Here is a 17,479-nt window from a genome sequence, read left to right as displayed (position 1 = left end):
GTGCATCTGGTGCAGAAAAATTGGTACAGTTTATGTTATTAATCCTACGGTATCTTTGATATCTAGTATGTTTGAAAGGGCAATGAAATATTGAATACGTCTTTAACTCCAAGGTTCAAGCTCACATTACACATAAAACAACGGTGCCAACCACTGTTCAACTTTGGATTGTCGATAAGATTTGACATATTGCATCGTCCATCCTATATACTTTTGATATGGTTAAAGTTTATATCATGCAGATTATTTTTACTGTCATTGAAGATAAATCAGAAAGAAGTAGAACAATCACAATCTTGTAACGTAAACTACAGGTGTTAATTCATCAACAAATCGTAGTAAGACTTCTAAAAAGATGTTTTACAATGATTCCAGTTTTCAATAACTTTAGACTTATTATCAAACTCAAATAATGTAATACGATTGTTTATCGTTTTTGAAATTGATTTCTACAATGTATATTTAAAACAAAAAACAACTAGACTCATCTTGTATAATCATAACCATGTGTACTGTACAGATTTAGATATTTAGTTAACATTACAAGTTTATGCATCGTGGATTTTAATGAGGAATTATTCAATCAAATTGAGAACGGAAATGTGGATTGTATGAAAGAGACAACAAGCAGACCAAATAGTTGAAAATCCCGCACCATGAGGCGAGCTTCAGCTGCCCCTAAACAAAAATGTGTACTAATTCAGTAAAAATGGACGTCACACTTAACTCCAAAACATATAAATGAGCTAAAATTAAAAAATCATACAAAACTAACAAATGTCAGGGGGTCCTGACTTGCAACAGGCGCAACATTGCGGCGGGGTTAAACATGTTTTGTTAGATCTCAACCTTCCTCCATTACCCCTAGCCAATGTTGACTAAACAAACACACGGCAATACGCACAGTGAAGCCTAGTTTTAAAAAGTCCGAGTCCGATGTCGGAATAAGAAGCAGGAGAAACTACGCAAAACGACAATGATACATAAATTAAAAAAGACATGCCAGCTCCAGACCTCAATTAAACTTATTGAAAGATTATGTCTTCGTCATATGAATATCAAGCACAATCCCTCCCGTAAGGGGTTTAGTATCATACCATCATAAACTATATGAGAAAAACATATCCGTATCATGCCAACAACTGGTTTTAGAATAGATGTGTTTATTCCCGATGCAAAGACCCTACGAGTGAATCAATGTTACTTCCAAAATATGCCATCTTTTATGACCTGACAACAGTATCGTAAGTTTATCCCTTCTGAATAAGTCTGTTCAACGGTTTGATTAGCTTTTGTGGTGAATGACCATGCTGACTACATTTGTGTGCTTTGTATAGAATATTACCATAAAAGATCGGATGTGAAATACCTGAACGTATTAGATGTCTGCATAATGATCTATATTTACGAATGATGTCCTAAACCTATTAATCTGTTAAAAAAACATGTCTTCAAATGAGAAGTTAAGCATATTAACATAACTTACCAGCTAAAATCTTCTTGTATTGATATGTTTTATAATTCAGATTAGGATTCGTTATATTCTCATCGGATGTGTAATCTTAGAAGATGAAGTCAGCCACTGGAGTACAAATTCATTCCAGAAGGAGCAATTGCAACGATTCAAACGGTAATTATAATTTAACCTTGAAATGTATTGTGTCGTATCGCATACTTTACCATTAGCATTAACATCTTAGATGTTTTAAATATCCTTGCCTTAGTTTACTTCATTTCATGTGTTTGGTCCATAAAATACACCATTCGCTTTACCAACGTTGATTCACGAGCGAAAACTCATGTAGCACTACACTTAAACGTATAGCTCATCAAAGCGCCAACAAAAAGTTTATAAACTAATTAATAATCATCGGATATTTTGATGTTTACTTTTATTTCCTTCACAATTTTTTTACGACCCAACATTTGCATTTGTTATCTAAATTCAAAAAAAGCAATAACTGTAAACATTAAAACCCCATATGACCAAAAATCATAAATCTGGTAAATGCTAATCGATCCATTAAATTTATAGCGCATAACCCTTCAATTCGAGATCTACGAAAAATAAAATCAAAGCTGTTTTTCTGTTAGCATTGTAACCCTTTTTTAAAGTGCAATTACCCAGAGAGCAATTCGAATAACAAGCTGTATTTACGAGGCTGACAAGAAAAAAAAGGATGTATCTACGAAAATAAGAGAGAACAAATTACACAATTCTGATAAAGATTCAGAAAAAAAAGAAGAACAAGAATTGGGAGACCATATTAACCATGCTGGACGGCTATTGGTAAATCATGGATATATAGAGGATGCTATCAAGACTCAAAATAAGACTTTTCTCGACAACAGCACAGTGAAGAATATCTTAAATGAAATGTGGTACGGTACAGAAAAGTTAGATATTCAAACGGTTAGTTTAGGATTATAGTAATCATCAGTAAAGATATATGTGAAAGAATACCTGTAATTACGCTTAAATTAAAAGTAAGGACTTGATTAAAGCAGGGGGACAACTGATTCTCAAGACAAATTAAGTGTGTATTGTTATCAATAAAACAAAAGAAAATACAAAAATAAACATCCAGAAGAAGAGAATTTCGTCTTCATATGGCTGTTTTTGCCTATCTATTGAAAACAAATATTTATAATATTTACAATAGGAATAAAATGTAAAAACTGATGTAATGGTATTTAGTTTCATGCAACAAAACGATAAAATTGAGACAACCGTTTTTCGAAATTATAAAACAAACATGTATTTAAGCGACACACTGGAGAATTTGAAGATAATGTTCTGTGAACATTTTCAACCTTTTTTGATTGGCTCAAAGTTACCAATTTGAAAAATACAATAATTTAGACAAGTAATGTTAACTTAAGTGAAAAGATAAGAAGATACCAATGATTGGATATATTTTTTTCAAATCTTGTTATTCATATTTGTTATCTAGAGTGTGTGCTTCTTTGGTCTTGCTGTTGTGCACATGATTGTGTTGCCTTTATTAATGATAAGTATGGAGGCAGGTCCTTTAATTTGGTAAGTGAAGAGTTTTCCTATTTTTTAAATTGTCTGTAGTACTGTAATACATTTTATAATCTAAACCAACTTCTAAGCCATTGTAAGCGATGTAAACAATGCAACACTTAAAACACTTTCACCAGCACATTAGCAGAGCATAGATGTAACATATCGCAACATGTTACTATAATTCGGAACATAAAATTTATTTTCTTCCTAGTGGAACTTGTGAGCTACAAATATTTTGGTGAAACAAAAACAATATTTAAGGATGTACTTAGGTGAAATTAAAAAAATCTAGAATTTAAAATTGATACTATAAGTCAGAAGAACATTAGTTAATGAAAAAAATAAGTTAAAAATGTTGATAGGTTATGGAGCTCCTTTTCTAGATATTTAAGTTTTAAAAAATGCCGGGAAAAGGTTTACTCGGATTTTTACCTTATATTTGCATTGATATTTTTTGGATCTCAAATCAAAAGAAAAGAAATCTAGAATTTGCTTAAATTTTGATAAATGACATTTTATGAGCTATCGAAGTCTTATATGAAAAGAACAATGGGTGTTATGGTACAAAATAGTTTACCCTGTATCGTAGGAAAAAAAACCAAGGAGTCAGAACATCTGACAATAATTCATAAACCTGACCTAAGTACATCCTTAAGTTCAGACAAAATAATCATTGTTCATTTTATAAGAAAGGATAACACTACCACATCAAGATACACCTTAAGAACATGGCTGCTTTCGTAAATGCATGTAGGTCCTTTCAAATTAGAAAGCCCAATACAAATTTTGTCAAACAAGGCAAAACGCGAAGAAATGCAAAAGATATATACTCCTTAACCCGTTGGACTCAATGAATGTTTGTTTTTTATTTCTTTTTGTCTCTTCCTTGTCGCTTTTCTTTATTGAAATGAATCACCAGATTTGTACTTGCATGAACAACACGTCGGGTGCCACATGTGGAGCAGGGTCTGATTACACTTCTGGAGCACTGAGGGTTTCTTTGGGAGGGGAGGGCTTCGTTTTTTTCTATCTTAGGGTTTCTTTGCTGTGATATGGATACTGTTGTTTGTCTCTATGTTTTTTTTTCTTCTTTTTTGCCATGACGTTGTCAGTTTTTTTTCGAATTATGAGTTTGAATGTCTTTTTGGTATTTTTCGCCTTTCTTGAACATCTACTATCCAAAACCATATAAATAAATATTGACCTTATGTAATTAATATAGCCCAATTGGATATATTAGTGAAAAAATGTACGATTTAACTGCAACAGTTTCTCTATCAGCATCAGATTTCATCTGAATTATTGTACGTCCCTGAAAATAACTTGTTCGATACTAATTAGCTTGTCAAACAATGGAACGTGTGATTAATCAAATACACGTAGTTATAAGGGAAACATAATACTTAATATTTTCGGGTGTTTCTTCGAAAACTTTTTTTTCAACATGGTTCAGGGAACTAAGTGTCAATTTAGAAATGAATAGAGGGTACCTGGTGTGAATATCTATCAGTCAATTGCGCATCTTTTTATAATATTCTAACCAAATTTGAGTGAGCGAATAATAATTTGTTTTTCCCTTTTGCAAATGTGTCATTGCAATTATCTCAAGAGGGTGAACACAAGACATATGTGTATGCCAAATGCAAGTCGTTTGCGTTATTGCTTAGTACTGAATACAACTGATAGGCCTATATTGATATTCACATGAACATGCAAATGAAGTGATGCAGAATTTCGGAATTTTTTATTTTAATAGTGAAATGAATGAGATCTTATCTGAATTTGAAGTAATGAAATACTTTTCTAAAGACATAGCTGGATGAAAACATGTTCGATTATATCTGTTTGGCAAAGTAGCAAGACATTTTTCTTCTACTGTTTTATATCTAATATTCAAAGTGTATAAACATCATTAAATATCTTTTGAACATCATTACTTCCATTACATGATAAATGCTTGTAAGTTGGGCATATCACTATGGGAAATTGGCTTTTTTTCTTCTTCTGCTTTTTTGTTAAATGAAAGTATATATTCTCTATTAAGACTCAAATTTCAACTAAGCACACTAATGTTAAAGTAAAAATAACACTTTATAAGTTTGGCGGATTTGAAATTCTTTGGTTTGCTTTATCTTCAACCTAAAAACTTAAACTCAAAAATTACATTTACAAAAACGAAAAAGTGATTTGAATTCATGAGCGATATATGTATCTATCTGTTAATCAAATGGAAGAGTAAAAGATAAGAAGATCTCCGGTCAGCATTGCCTGTGGGAGTTCAAAACTTGAACTCTTAACAAATTCTAAGTTTATACACGGAGACTGATTCAAAATCATAATTAATCTTCACAAAGTTACCCATTTTTCTAGAATATTTTTCAGGAAAGGCTTTAATGAAAGACCTTAACTTACATCAAATGAATTACGTTTCATTTGTAGGCTGTCTGATTTAACGTAAAAAATTTAAAAACATCGTTATCAATAGGAATAATTGTTGTCAGTAATAACGTGTATTTTTTTCATTGTATTTAATACCAAATAGGAATTCTGTGGTAAATCAAGCCCAATGTTTAACAGAAACCACGAAGGTTTTTTTTACAGTAATTTTCGTCATAACGTATAAAACATACAGTACTCACTTATTTGTTCATGTTTTGTTAACATGTTACATTTACAAAATGTACTAAACATCCTTTACACTCCAATAATCAATGTGATGAGTCATTACAGTCGTGCGCACCATATAAGGTGTGCTTAAATATGTTCGTATTTGTAATTGTTGTAACTAATATCTTTATTTAAAAACTTGTTTTAAGGAAATCATTTAATATTGCAGTACATGGGGGAAAGGCTGTGATTGTTTGATAAAAACTTCCATATTTTAGCTCTGAAACAACAAAAGGAAACATAATCACTAAATGAATTATATTGGAATTAAATAAAACTCGAATTTCAAAGAGCGATATCCAATTTTCACTCGATTTGAAACCTATCAGTTTCCCAGCCTTAATTATATTAGATTACACTAGTAACCAGAAATTAGCTTAAACGGCCAAATAGGTATTACCCATCTTTAAAAAAGGTTACTGGAATATTGAATCAGATTAACAAAAATTAAAAACGGTTTTCTATCTTATTCCATCTATTTCAAACTATTTTAATACAAGTCAAATAGATTCCCTTGCGGTCATTCAAGATATTTTAAGACCCAGTTAACCACCGTCAAACTAACAAGCCACGCTCCCGTTAAAATAATTCAAACTGATGTTAATTCCTTTTAAACTTTAAAAAGTCAGCCTCCTTGTAAGGAAAATCACTCAAGCAGAAAAGAAACCCCGATAGATATTTCTATCGTCTGTCCATTCCAAACGTTATTGATTTTCGTAAGATAATTTATCTTCATCAAATATTCCCCCTTAAAAAAAATACATATCAATAAATTAAGTAAATTATAGTTGTTGATGCAAGACTTCTAAATGCTGCACAAAAGAAAATTTGTTGAATAAAATTGAAATATCTAAATAATATAATATAAAATGTCCACATGAAGTGTAAGTATACCTGTCACGTGCACCGTATATTGTCACGTTTTGGAAATTATTGATATGAAAGTAAAACTTTGACGACGGCAGTTGCTGACATCGAATGTCGCTATTCTATAACAATTTAATATACTTTTCTTAATTTTTTTATTCCGTATGCATTTTTTTTGCGAGGGAGGGGCAAGGAATTATCTGTATAGTATACCCTCGCTAACAAACGATAGCTTATGCAGTTCTCTTTGTAGAGGCATTTATTTAGTGGAGCGGCCGTTGGTTGCTGAATCTGATTCTCGAAAAACGTGGACATGTTGTACACTATTAATATTTGACTGAGAGGACAGTATTTGCCTACGCTCTGTCATGATTTGTAATACAAAACGATTTCTAAATAGAAAATCTAATAGGCGGTCAGACATACACGTGTAATTCGAAAAATTCTTTGAAAGCTGGATATAATGATCATATTTAAGGAAGAACGAATGGCGTGTAAATATTCTAAGTTTTACATATACACCCATACCGCATAGTCAGCTATAAAAAGCCCCAAAAATAACATATGTAAAACATTTTAAGTGAGAATTCTACACAGTTACATGGAACTTTGTATTTAAGTATGCAAAGAGCGAACACTTCTGTGAAATTATTGCTAGTAAATTAGGTATTCCTCATTTTAAGAAAAAACAGAATTTCAGACGGAACTCTAATTATATATCAGAGGAGGGACGACAATTTGCACACGGCACGAAGATTTGTCTTATATAATCAATCGGTCGCGGTGAAAACGTGTCATCTATTACAAGCAGTTCGTGGCGTCAACATCAACTGGACATTCGAAATTCGTTAACTGAGATTATAAATTATAAATATAAAAAGTTATATACAGTTCTAATGGTTATACAATATACGTCCATGAACACATTATACACGAATTTTGTAATGGTCATTATTTGTCGTGAATATACATACTTGTCATTCTTATCCCTGAGGGCTTATTTCATATATACGCATGGACATAGATTGAATTCATTTGATTGATTTTAAGTTTTATTTGGGACCAAATTTAATTTATTACAAAATTATAAATATTGTTTTCATTCTCCGTTTATTTGTAAAAAAAAAATAAAAGAACAAAAAAAACAATAAAACAAACAAAAAAAACCGAGAAAACGAAGCTGACCAATACACAAATTCTAAAACAATTTTAAGAAAAATATTTTAATTTAAAAAGTTATTTTTTTTCATGGTTTTTCAGGTGTAACATTTTCATCTTATCTTGAATATAATCAAAATACACAAAAAAGTAGTTTTTATGCCTTAGGGTTACGTATTGACTCACGTATTTAACAAATATATTTCGGTGCTTTTTAACATTGTACTATGCAGCAACAGATGGAGACTTAAAGAGACCTTTTATGTGTAAGATTGTATATACAATATTCTTTAACTGTTAAAAGTTGTCAATGACTTCTACTGGCGAACTTACGAAATATTAACACAAACTTGTTCCTCGTATTTTTATAGATATCGATCCCGCCATTACTGAATATAATCTTCAAAGTTACAATTTGCCCCCATAAAGTAATAAATACATTATTTGTTTTTATATAAAAGCATAATTATAATAGGTAACTATTATTTTAAATCAAAAATAAATCTTTCTCTGTGAAAACTTGCTATATTTTCCATTAATGCAGTAGAGTATATTTGATTTTAAAACACATACAAATCAATCTTTTACAATTTTTAAAATTGCTAAACGGAAGCTGAAATCGTAACAAGTGACATGAACAGTTTTGCACACGGCACCTACACTGTTGTTCCTCCTCGAATAATATATGTATATGTTGTTTGTGCTGTATTTAGACCCCTCTACCAAGAAATTTGTTTTGCATGCACACGTATAAAAATTGCGGTTTTTATCCAACGCAATCATAGATTTGAACGTTGTTTTTAATTTAGACTTGTTTATATTTTTTCGTTTGGGCTTGTATTATATTTGCCTTCGGGTTTATATGATCCGTTCATCCTATTTCGACTCTTCAAAATTCAAGAGTCAATCCCAAATTGAGGTAAATTATATGGCCTTGCAAATACCGTTTCGATTCCTAACATCACTGAAGAGACATTAATTGTCGAAATCCGGTTATGGTGTACAAATTTTTGCACCTCATGTTTGCGGTATACCATCTTTTCCGCAAGTTTTTTGTTTTTTCTATTTGGTATTAGATTAAAATTAAGATCCATTTTGTTACATCTGTGATCCGTTTATTTGGCAATCGCCATGGCAGTCAGCAGGGGTTTAAGAACATCCGTTGTTCGACCTGCTAGTCAAATGCGTTTTGTTAAAATATACTTTTTCACTTTTTGGTCTTTTGGAAAATGTTGTTTGTGCTGTATTTAGACCCCTCTACCAAGAAATTTGTTTTGCATGCACACGTATAAAAATTGCGGTTTTTATCCAACGCAATCATAGGTTTGAACGTTGATTTCAATTTAGACTTGTATATATATATATATATATATACATGTATGTCATCCATAGAAACCAAGTGTGTAGAAATACCGCAAAGGACTTCTTATTAAGAACTAAGTTTTTTGTCCATGAAAAATGCGGGGAACTAATTTATGAAGAGAACATACATTAGAAGTATTTGTCGCATTAGTACAGCGAGTCTAACGAATTAATGAATGTCCAGAAGGTTTCAAGTTCTTGATTAGCGTACATGTATTTGCAGACAAAACCCGTTTGCTATAATTTATGTAAAACATTAAACTCTTATTTGTACAACTTTATGTATTAGAATTATTAATATTTTGACTGAGAAGAAAGCATTTGCTTACGCTCTGACGAAATGTTATATACTATAAAATACAATCTTCTAACATTTAAGAGCTAAGTCGTTTGTTTTTGTTTTTGTTGTACTTATTTATTACAAATTTGAAATTAAACATATACTCCAAGTGAGAATTGCCAGCGATGCATGTATAGAAGTACTACGAAGGTCTTCTTAATGGATCAAAAGACACATATGTCTCTGGGTGTACCAAGAACAAATTTTTTGCATTAATGCACTACAGGATGTTTTAGGAGCACACAAACATGGATACAAGAAGATATAAGCATGTAAAGTATGAAAATGAAGTTTTGTATCAATAGACTGATATTATAATTTTTGAAGTAAAACGACTTTTTAATCACGATCGGCGCGTGCCACCCTGCACGTGACACACGACTAAAATTCCCAAGCATCATGTTTAATTGACCTTATCCAATAAACAATTGTCTTTTGATCGTTACCAATTGATTAGTTGATACAAGGATGTGTATAGATTTACTATCCTTGGTTCATAGTAGTTCGATGAAAGAATAATCGAAAAAAAACTTTATTAACGGAGCCATTTTTTTTTGTATCAATTGGAATAAAGTAAAACTTCTATTTTTGCCACGATAAAGAAGGACATTATGTTTTCTGGTCTGTGCGTCCGTCCGTTCGTCCATATGTCCCGCTTCAGGTTAAAGTTTCTGTACAAGGTAGTTTTTGATGAAGTTGAAGTCCAATCAACTTGAAACTTAGTATACACATGTTCCCTATAATATGATCTTTTAATTTAAATGCCACATTAGATTTTTGACCCCAATTTCACGGTCCACTGAACATATAAATGATAGTGCGAGTGGGGCATCCGTGAACTATGGACACATTCTTGTTTTTTAAAAGTCAATTTTGAGTTATAATCAGAGTAAAAAAGGGCGGTTTTTCTCAAGTTGGTTTGCTCAAAGACATACTCTGGTTTGCCGCTAGAAAGTAAGTAAGTTATTTGTTAAAAATATTGACTTTTGATCATGTATTATAAAATACATATAAAACTATAGTACAAGGTGGTTTGTATAGTCAATGTTGCACCCGAATTATTGGATCTGGAAGTCACCTATTTGAAAAATTTGGCAAGTTTATTCATTATCACGGACCACATGTTAATATGACAGGGGCGGACCCAGAACCCCGATGTCTGGGGGACACCATGAAATCAAAATTGAATATTTGTATAGATATATAAATATGCGAAAGTGGATACTGGTGGTGGTGTGTGCTGGGAATGAAATGGAATGGTTATGGTTGTGGTGATTTAGGGGGTGGGGTGGTAGATTTTTATTTTTGGACCATTTCTTCTCTTCGATTTTCTGCCAATTGTTCTCTATTCTTTATATATCGTCACACTTTTAATTTGTTTTCTATACTTTTGTATTCATTTCTTTCTTCTAATCATTTAATCTTTTCTTTTTTACACTTATTTTCTCATCTGTAAACCTTATCCATACGTATACCCTCATTCATGGTGGTAAGCCATTCATACCCTCATACATGATAATTCAAACAAGAAACATACACACACATTACTGTATTATAGGACGGTTTTAAAGTAGGTCTTCTAAAAATACAACATAATATATACGTTAATACATTAAGCTATACAGCTCATTGGTGTAAACAAGAAGTAACAGATTATAATTGAAATAAAACATGAAGACAGAGAATGTTAATTATTTTGTAAAATATTGTCCCACCTTTTAAAAACAAGGATAATAAATTTTCCCAAAAATGTCAACTTCTTAACATTCAGTTGTAGAGTTAACAACTGTATCAGTTTATATACTCTCGGTCTATACACGTAGTGCCGAACACAAAAGAATAAAGTGGAACTCTTCCTCAATACATTGACTACATATTTGCATAAACGATTCATTATTGGTACATTCAAAAAACGACCAGTCTCAATATTTAGTGAATGAGCAGATAGTTTTATTATTTTTAGTAGCCTTTTGGTATAGAGGAGGGATATATTTAGTCAAGTGATATTGTAAATCTAGGTTTGTGATTATATTTTTGTAAATAACACACATATTTGCTACTGTTTTCCGACAAAGAATATAGTTCTTGTGTTTTTATATCTAATAGGCGCTGTTTTATAAGTGAAATAGCGTTTCAAATGTCAGTTTAGACTGGTGTAGTCACAATACACCTGGTCCTATGTTGTGTAATTCATCCTTAATCAGTTTTACCCAGTTCTAAATAACAGCCGTACCCTGTACACACTTCCCAAACAGTTAAAGTATTTGTGCTAAATACAACTGTAGGACCATCGAAACATTTCAAGTTTGACGTATTTTGTACACGGTCTATTGTTGACGGCTTTTAGTTATTTGTGTTGTTAGGTTGATGTCTCCTTGACGTATCTATCACATCTCTCTTTATTCATAAGGTGTATTCGTCTCGATTTTGTCATGATCACAAACCTTTTTTATCACCAGTTATGACAATTTTGTTAAAAAGAGTTTTTTTGTTGCCATGTGCCCTTAATTTTAGCGCATTTATTTTTAAAAGTATTTGATAACAATTGCTGGTCGTTAGAATATTTGCTACTTTTTTCAGCCAGATAATATTGTGTTGTATACACATGTATGTTGAACAATAGTACATTTCTATTAAACATGTTAAAATATTTGCAGTTAAAAATATTGATTAACGATATTTACATTATACTTAAAAACATATGATTATCTTGTACCCAGTCAACGAAAAACTAAACGAAAAAAACAATTTAATTTTTCACAAACTTATGAGGATTTTATTATACGCACATTCTAGAAAACACATAAGATGCAAAATTTTAAGTAAAGGTTTCATGTTGTTTATAGTTTCCATCCTTACTTTTAAGTCGTTGATGGATTGATGTATCATGGCGGGCAATCCACTGAAAGTAATTAAAAGGAACATGAGGTTCTACAAAGAAGTGTGGCCCTCGTGTGAAGTAAAATTGATTATACATCATCAATTAAAAATAATTTGTAGTGATATAAAAAGGAGTTAAAGAATAATTTTGCAACTAGAAAAGCTAGCCAAATACAATGGAAAAAAAATCATAATATTGTATATACTGAAGAAGAGATAAGAAAAAATCCAGCAACTCGATAGGATTTGTTACTTTTGAAACACAAGTGCATAATCTCGCGTATTGTATAAATGATAAATGATGAAAAGTAGTTGTTTTTAACAAGATAAATTCATTGTATATTAAAATAAGAAAAAAAAAAAAAAAAAAAAAACAATCAATAACAAAACAATTTGGAGGAATCTATTATTCTGTGTATCCCGTGTATGTGAATCATATATATAGGATGGGCGCATTACGTTTACGCGCATTTGGGGATTATATATTTTTACCTTTGCGCGCATTTATTTTTACAGGTAAACGCAGGTAAAAATAATATAAATGACTAAAATTTGTTAATTTTCATAATTAATATGACTATAAATTATTTATTTTGAAAAAAAATATTAAATTCAAATTATATATTGATCATATATATTGAACTCTTAAACAAAATATAAAGTGATCATGATAAATCCCGTTATAGCTTAAGGCATACATGTAACTTGATTGAGAATATTTCAGAGTGAATAGTGTTTCGTTTGTCTGAAACAAATCGGGTAAAAAAAAATTATTAGTATACGATGGATGAACATTCAACAGCCATTCTAAATGGTAACTGTGAACATAAACACGAGTCCGATTCTGGAAAACTTGAGAGGCAGATTATCCGTGTTGAGGTTAAGATAAAGGCGACAGAAGACATAACTGCTAGACCTATGAAATTAGTCCGTTGCGAATTAATGAATATACATGTAGAAAAAGAAATACTTATTGAATAAGACCTGAAGAGTTTGACAATAGCTATATGCCGAGAAAAATTGTTATTGTAAATAATTGAATAAATTAATAAATAGATAAGTATTATTACCTGTAAATATCTGAGTTTACCTGTCAAAAAAATAATAGAACGACTTAAGTGTATTTAGCTGTTAAGCATTGAAATTTGCCTCGTATTTACTAGGGATCTCAACTGGGTGAACAATTCCTAATCTAGTACTCATTGGTTTTATCGAGCGAAACTCGAGTACTCGCTCGGGAATATATCTGGAACAAAAAACACAAAAATACGTACTTTACATTCTGTGGTGTGTTGTTCAACGGACAAAAACCATCTACATAAGTATCTGAATAGCAAAATTAACCTACATAATTGATAGCTCATTACCTACAAGTAATAAGTAAGTGAAAACAATAATCTTATCAGTATGATTTAAAGAACATCGATTTAAAAATTATAACAAGGAAAAACCATATCACAGAATAGTATTTGGTAGTCGTTAAGAAAGCACATGTTAATGTTTACAAAAGCGTAAAGATTAGAAGTTTAACTATTCACTGATGGTCATCAGAGGATTCAATGAATTTATTTTATTTGGAAACATTTTCTTGTCAATTACTATTGGGGACAGTCGCATTTGCAACTTTGTAAATTACAGTGATGCAGACGAAAATATTTGCTCTGACGGTACCGATGTCACGGAATGGTTAATTCAAAAGTTTAAAGTGTTAGCCTAGGAATAGCCTACGTATTTTCCGAGGTATTTTAAATGACAACTTAGCACAATCATTCGAAACAAAATGTATTTTATTTACTAGCATGATGAATCAGTGCTTATTTAATTTTCCGAAAGAGGTTCTGAAGATGATCAATTTAATATAAAGAAAACAGCAATATTCTAACAGGAAACCGATAAGTCGAGTATCGATTTGGTATTTGATACTCGGTACTACCGAACGATGCTCGAATACTCGTTGACATTCATAGACTACTTACACATTCAGTTAAGAACACAATTGATAAGTAATTATACATTTGCTTAACGTTATCAAAATATAATCATTATTTCCTTAATAGAAACAATATTTTAAGCAGGTTGGTCTATAAACTTTCAAACGATATCTATGTCAGACTTCAATGCATCTATTGTAACAAAGTCTACTGTACAAATGTCATTATATGAACGTTCAATACAGTCCGCTGTTGGTTATTCTGAAACAATTATAAGAAAGATTAACACTGTTATTTAATCATTCCAGGTTTTACAAGAAGTATAAGCTTCCGTTCATGAAAGTATTCATGCAAATGGTATGACAGTTCATATTTTACATTTCTATAGAACAATTAAGTATTTTTAAGTTTAACTAAGTAACTGCAATATTTTCAGTCGTTTAGTTTCGTGTTTTTTTTTTTTTAAGAATGATCGTACTTAAATTCTACAGCCTGTATAACACTAGCTCAAATAAATCACATCATCTATAAATGCTTTCATCCTTTAAGATTCTCAATAAAAAATATTTGAGCTATTATGCTGTTTTAACATTGCCTAATGATGTCTTCTGTTAGTGTTTTATTTTTCTTTTTCATTAAATAAGATATTTTCAGTGGAAAAGTAGAACGTTATCATTTGTAACACACATTACTTAGTCTTATTCGTATGTTAAGGTTATTGAAATGTAGGACAGGATTTTAATGTTCTGTATTCAGATTTATTTCTTGATTTATGTTGCAGCTTGGATTTGTAACGCTCAATATTGCATATGCATACATGCTGTTGTTTGACTATAGTGATGACGGAATTACAAACACGGACTATTTCATAATAGTATGGATGGTCAGTTTCTTTGTGGATGAAACCAAGCAGGTTATTTTTTTAAATACTTATTTTTATAACTCACCTTTGCTTCAGCGATTGTACATAAATAAGAGTAAAGTAATGGTAGACGGTTTCTGGAAAAACAAAAATATGTTAGAATGAAAAATCAAAAGAGAAAATATAAAACGGGTTATCAAAATACGAAATTCGAAAAATAAAACAGACAGCAACACGAGCAACAAGGCCAAATAAACAAAAAAAAATACAGAAAAGAAAAACAACAGACAACAAAACATTGCTCAAAATGTAAATTTTACAGACACACGAAGCCCATGAAAATGCCTACGAAACCGGGATTAGTATTGATACTCTCTACGGATGAGCAGTACCTATTATGGTCCTGATATGTCTAACGTAGGATTTTTGATGACATAATGTTAGTATTAACAAATCTCAGTAGTGAAAGTATTACAGTTACGCAAGCTCTCAACCAGGAAAAGCATTCTCTATAAGTAAGTGCCGCTGAGGTACAGCTACATAGTTTGGTATATCAAAATATTCGTTGATGTAGCCAATAAAAAGAATATATGTAACGTACTTAACTGAACTTGTAGTATCCTTGTTTTCATTTTAATTCGACTTGATAAATAGATTAATCACACGAAGGTAGTAATTTCGTAACATATATGTAGTCTCAGTAAATATGATATTAAAACCATCGCTTTAATCAAAATTCTGTTGTATAATTTAGTTGGACATGTGGTATAGTTTTGGTACACCATCATTCGGGTTAGTGTCCCTTTGGTCGTGTGACTTCTACAAGAGTGAACTGCATTAACCAAATGAAAAAAGGTGTTCTACATCGTATTTTAAACACTGATTGTAAACTTAATCTTGAAATTCTCTGTCATTGCAAAATGTTGTGCAATTGTCGAGAAATATAGCTATAAAAAAACCTAATAATTATTTAGTTTATTCAGCAGGATTTAAAGTTAAGATTGTAGATAGTTCCGTTCCACTTTTGTTAACAAGTACATAGTTATTAAGTGATCAGGGTAAAACTATTTCTTTCTTTAACAATTTAATTTTTCTGAATAATATTGCTTCTGGTAACATATTTGTTATACATTTAGAAGGGTAACTATCGGTTTGAAATATATTTTTTTTTCTATCTTATATTTCTATATTATACTACTGTTATTACTGCAATAAATATGCTTTAAGAGGACAAACGTATGTGCATGTATTTGGAAAAATTAATAAATATTGAATGTTTCAACTGGATTGTTATGTTTTAATTTAAGCTCGTCGTTTCTATGATTAGAACAAAATGGAAGAGTTATGCAAGTGATTGTTGGAACTTATTAGATTGGCTTTCCATCATAGTTTATGCATCTGGAATGCTGCTGAAGTTATGTCAAGGACCCCGGTGTCGAGATGCATCCAAAGTTTTATTGGTGGCAGCATTTATTTTCTTATCAATAAGAATTTTAAATCTGTTCTGCATGTCAGCAATGTTAGGACCAAAGTTAGTCATGATACGAAAAATGGTATGCATGACTATCAATATATAATCTGATAATGACTCTTCGAATTATTTAATCTTATTCTAAACGAGATAGTACTACTTGATTGTGTTTCATACTGAAAATTAGCTCTACTAGTTGATGGGCAATGTCCGAAAGTGTACTTAGTATATCAATTCTAACAATACTTTCTAGATTTCAGTTGTTGCAATTGATTTGATGTTTGTACTAAAACTGGTTTTGTCGATTGGCTTTGTAAATCTGGCGGTAAGCTAGTGGAGGAAGATATTGTTTTTTTATTTTTAAATTTCGAGGTATATATTTTGTGAAATCCGAAACAGTTAAAAGAAAATGAATGATATTGATAATCTTAAATTGTTTTTTTTTTTTAATGCTTTCTTTTTTCATTAACCATAAATCATAAAAAAAACCGCAACATTGGCAAATATACGCCTCTATATTGAGTAGATATGTCCCAGTGGCTACGATATTTCAAAGCTTTATTTCCGATCATTGTTTACCAGGTAAAGGGTTGATGCTTACACGAAAGCTATTAAATCAAGGATCCTTAGTCGTAAATATGAAGTATTTGATTTTAATATGTTTCAATTTTCGTAGCTATTCACACGTCTTCATGTCTTCGATGGTGAGATAACTAAATCAGTCTTAACACTGCATGTTTACTTACAATTACAATACTATTGGTTTGTGAGCTTCTGTCATTGGACAGGCTCATATTTTTTTTTCTTAAAATGTACTGTACCAAGTCAGGAATATTACAGTTGCTATCAAATAGTTTGTTTCTATGTATGTTGGCGTTTGTTTTTGTTGCACATCAGTGTTCTTGATGTT

General features: G+C 31.0%; 1 protein-coding gene across 4 annotated transcripts in view; it reads left to right on the top strand.

The window, feature by feature from the left end:
• The window catches only part of LOC127720376 (uncharacterized), a 63,478-nt gene that overhangs the window by 31,295 nt on the left and 14,704 nt on the right, over positions 1-17,479 (top strand). For all 4 annotated transcript variants that reach the window (XM_052226956.1, XM_052226954.1, XM_052226955.1 and 1 more), the window contains exons 15-20: positions 1,527-1,630; positions 2,116-2,413; positions 2,955-3,040; positions 14,545-14,593; positions 15,018-15,149; positions 16,406-16,651. In XM_052226956.1, the coding sequence (XP_052082916.1) occupies positions 1,527-1,630; positions 2,116-2,413; positions 2,955-3,040; positions 14,545-14,593; positions 15,018-15,149; positions 16,406-16,651 (915 nt within the window). The remainder of the gene's footprint in view (positions 1-1,526; positions 1,631-2,115; positions 2,414-2,954; positions 3,041-14,544; positions 14,594-15,017; positions 15,150-16,405; positions 16,652-17,479) is intronic.

The sequence above is a fragment of the Mytilus californianus genome, unplaced genomic scaffold (assembly GCF_021869535.1).
Source record: "Mytilus californianus isolate M0D057914Y unplaced genomic scaffold, xbMytCali1.0.p SCAF_11, whole genome shotgun sequence".
Classification (NCBI taxonomy): domain Eukaryota; kingdom Metazoa; phylum Mollusca; class Bivalvia; order Mytilida; family Mytilidae; genus Mytilus; species Mytilus californianus.
The sequence above is the reverse complement of the archived record's forward strand: the minus strand, read 5'-3'. Positions and strand labels throughout refer to the sequence as shown.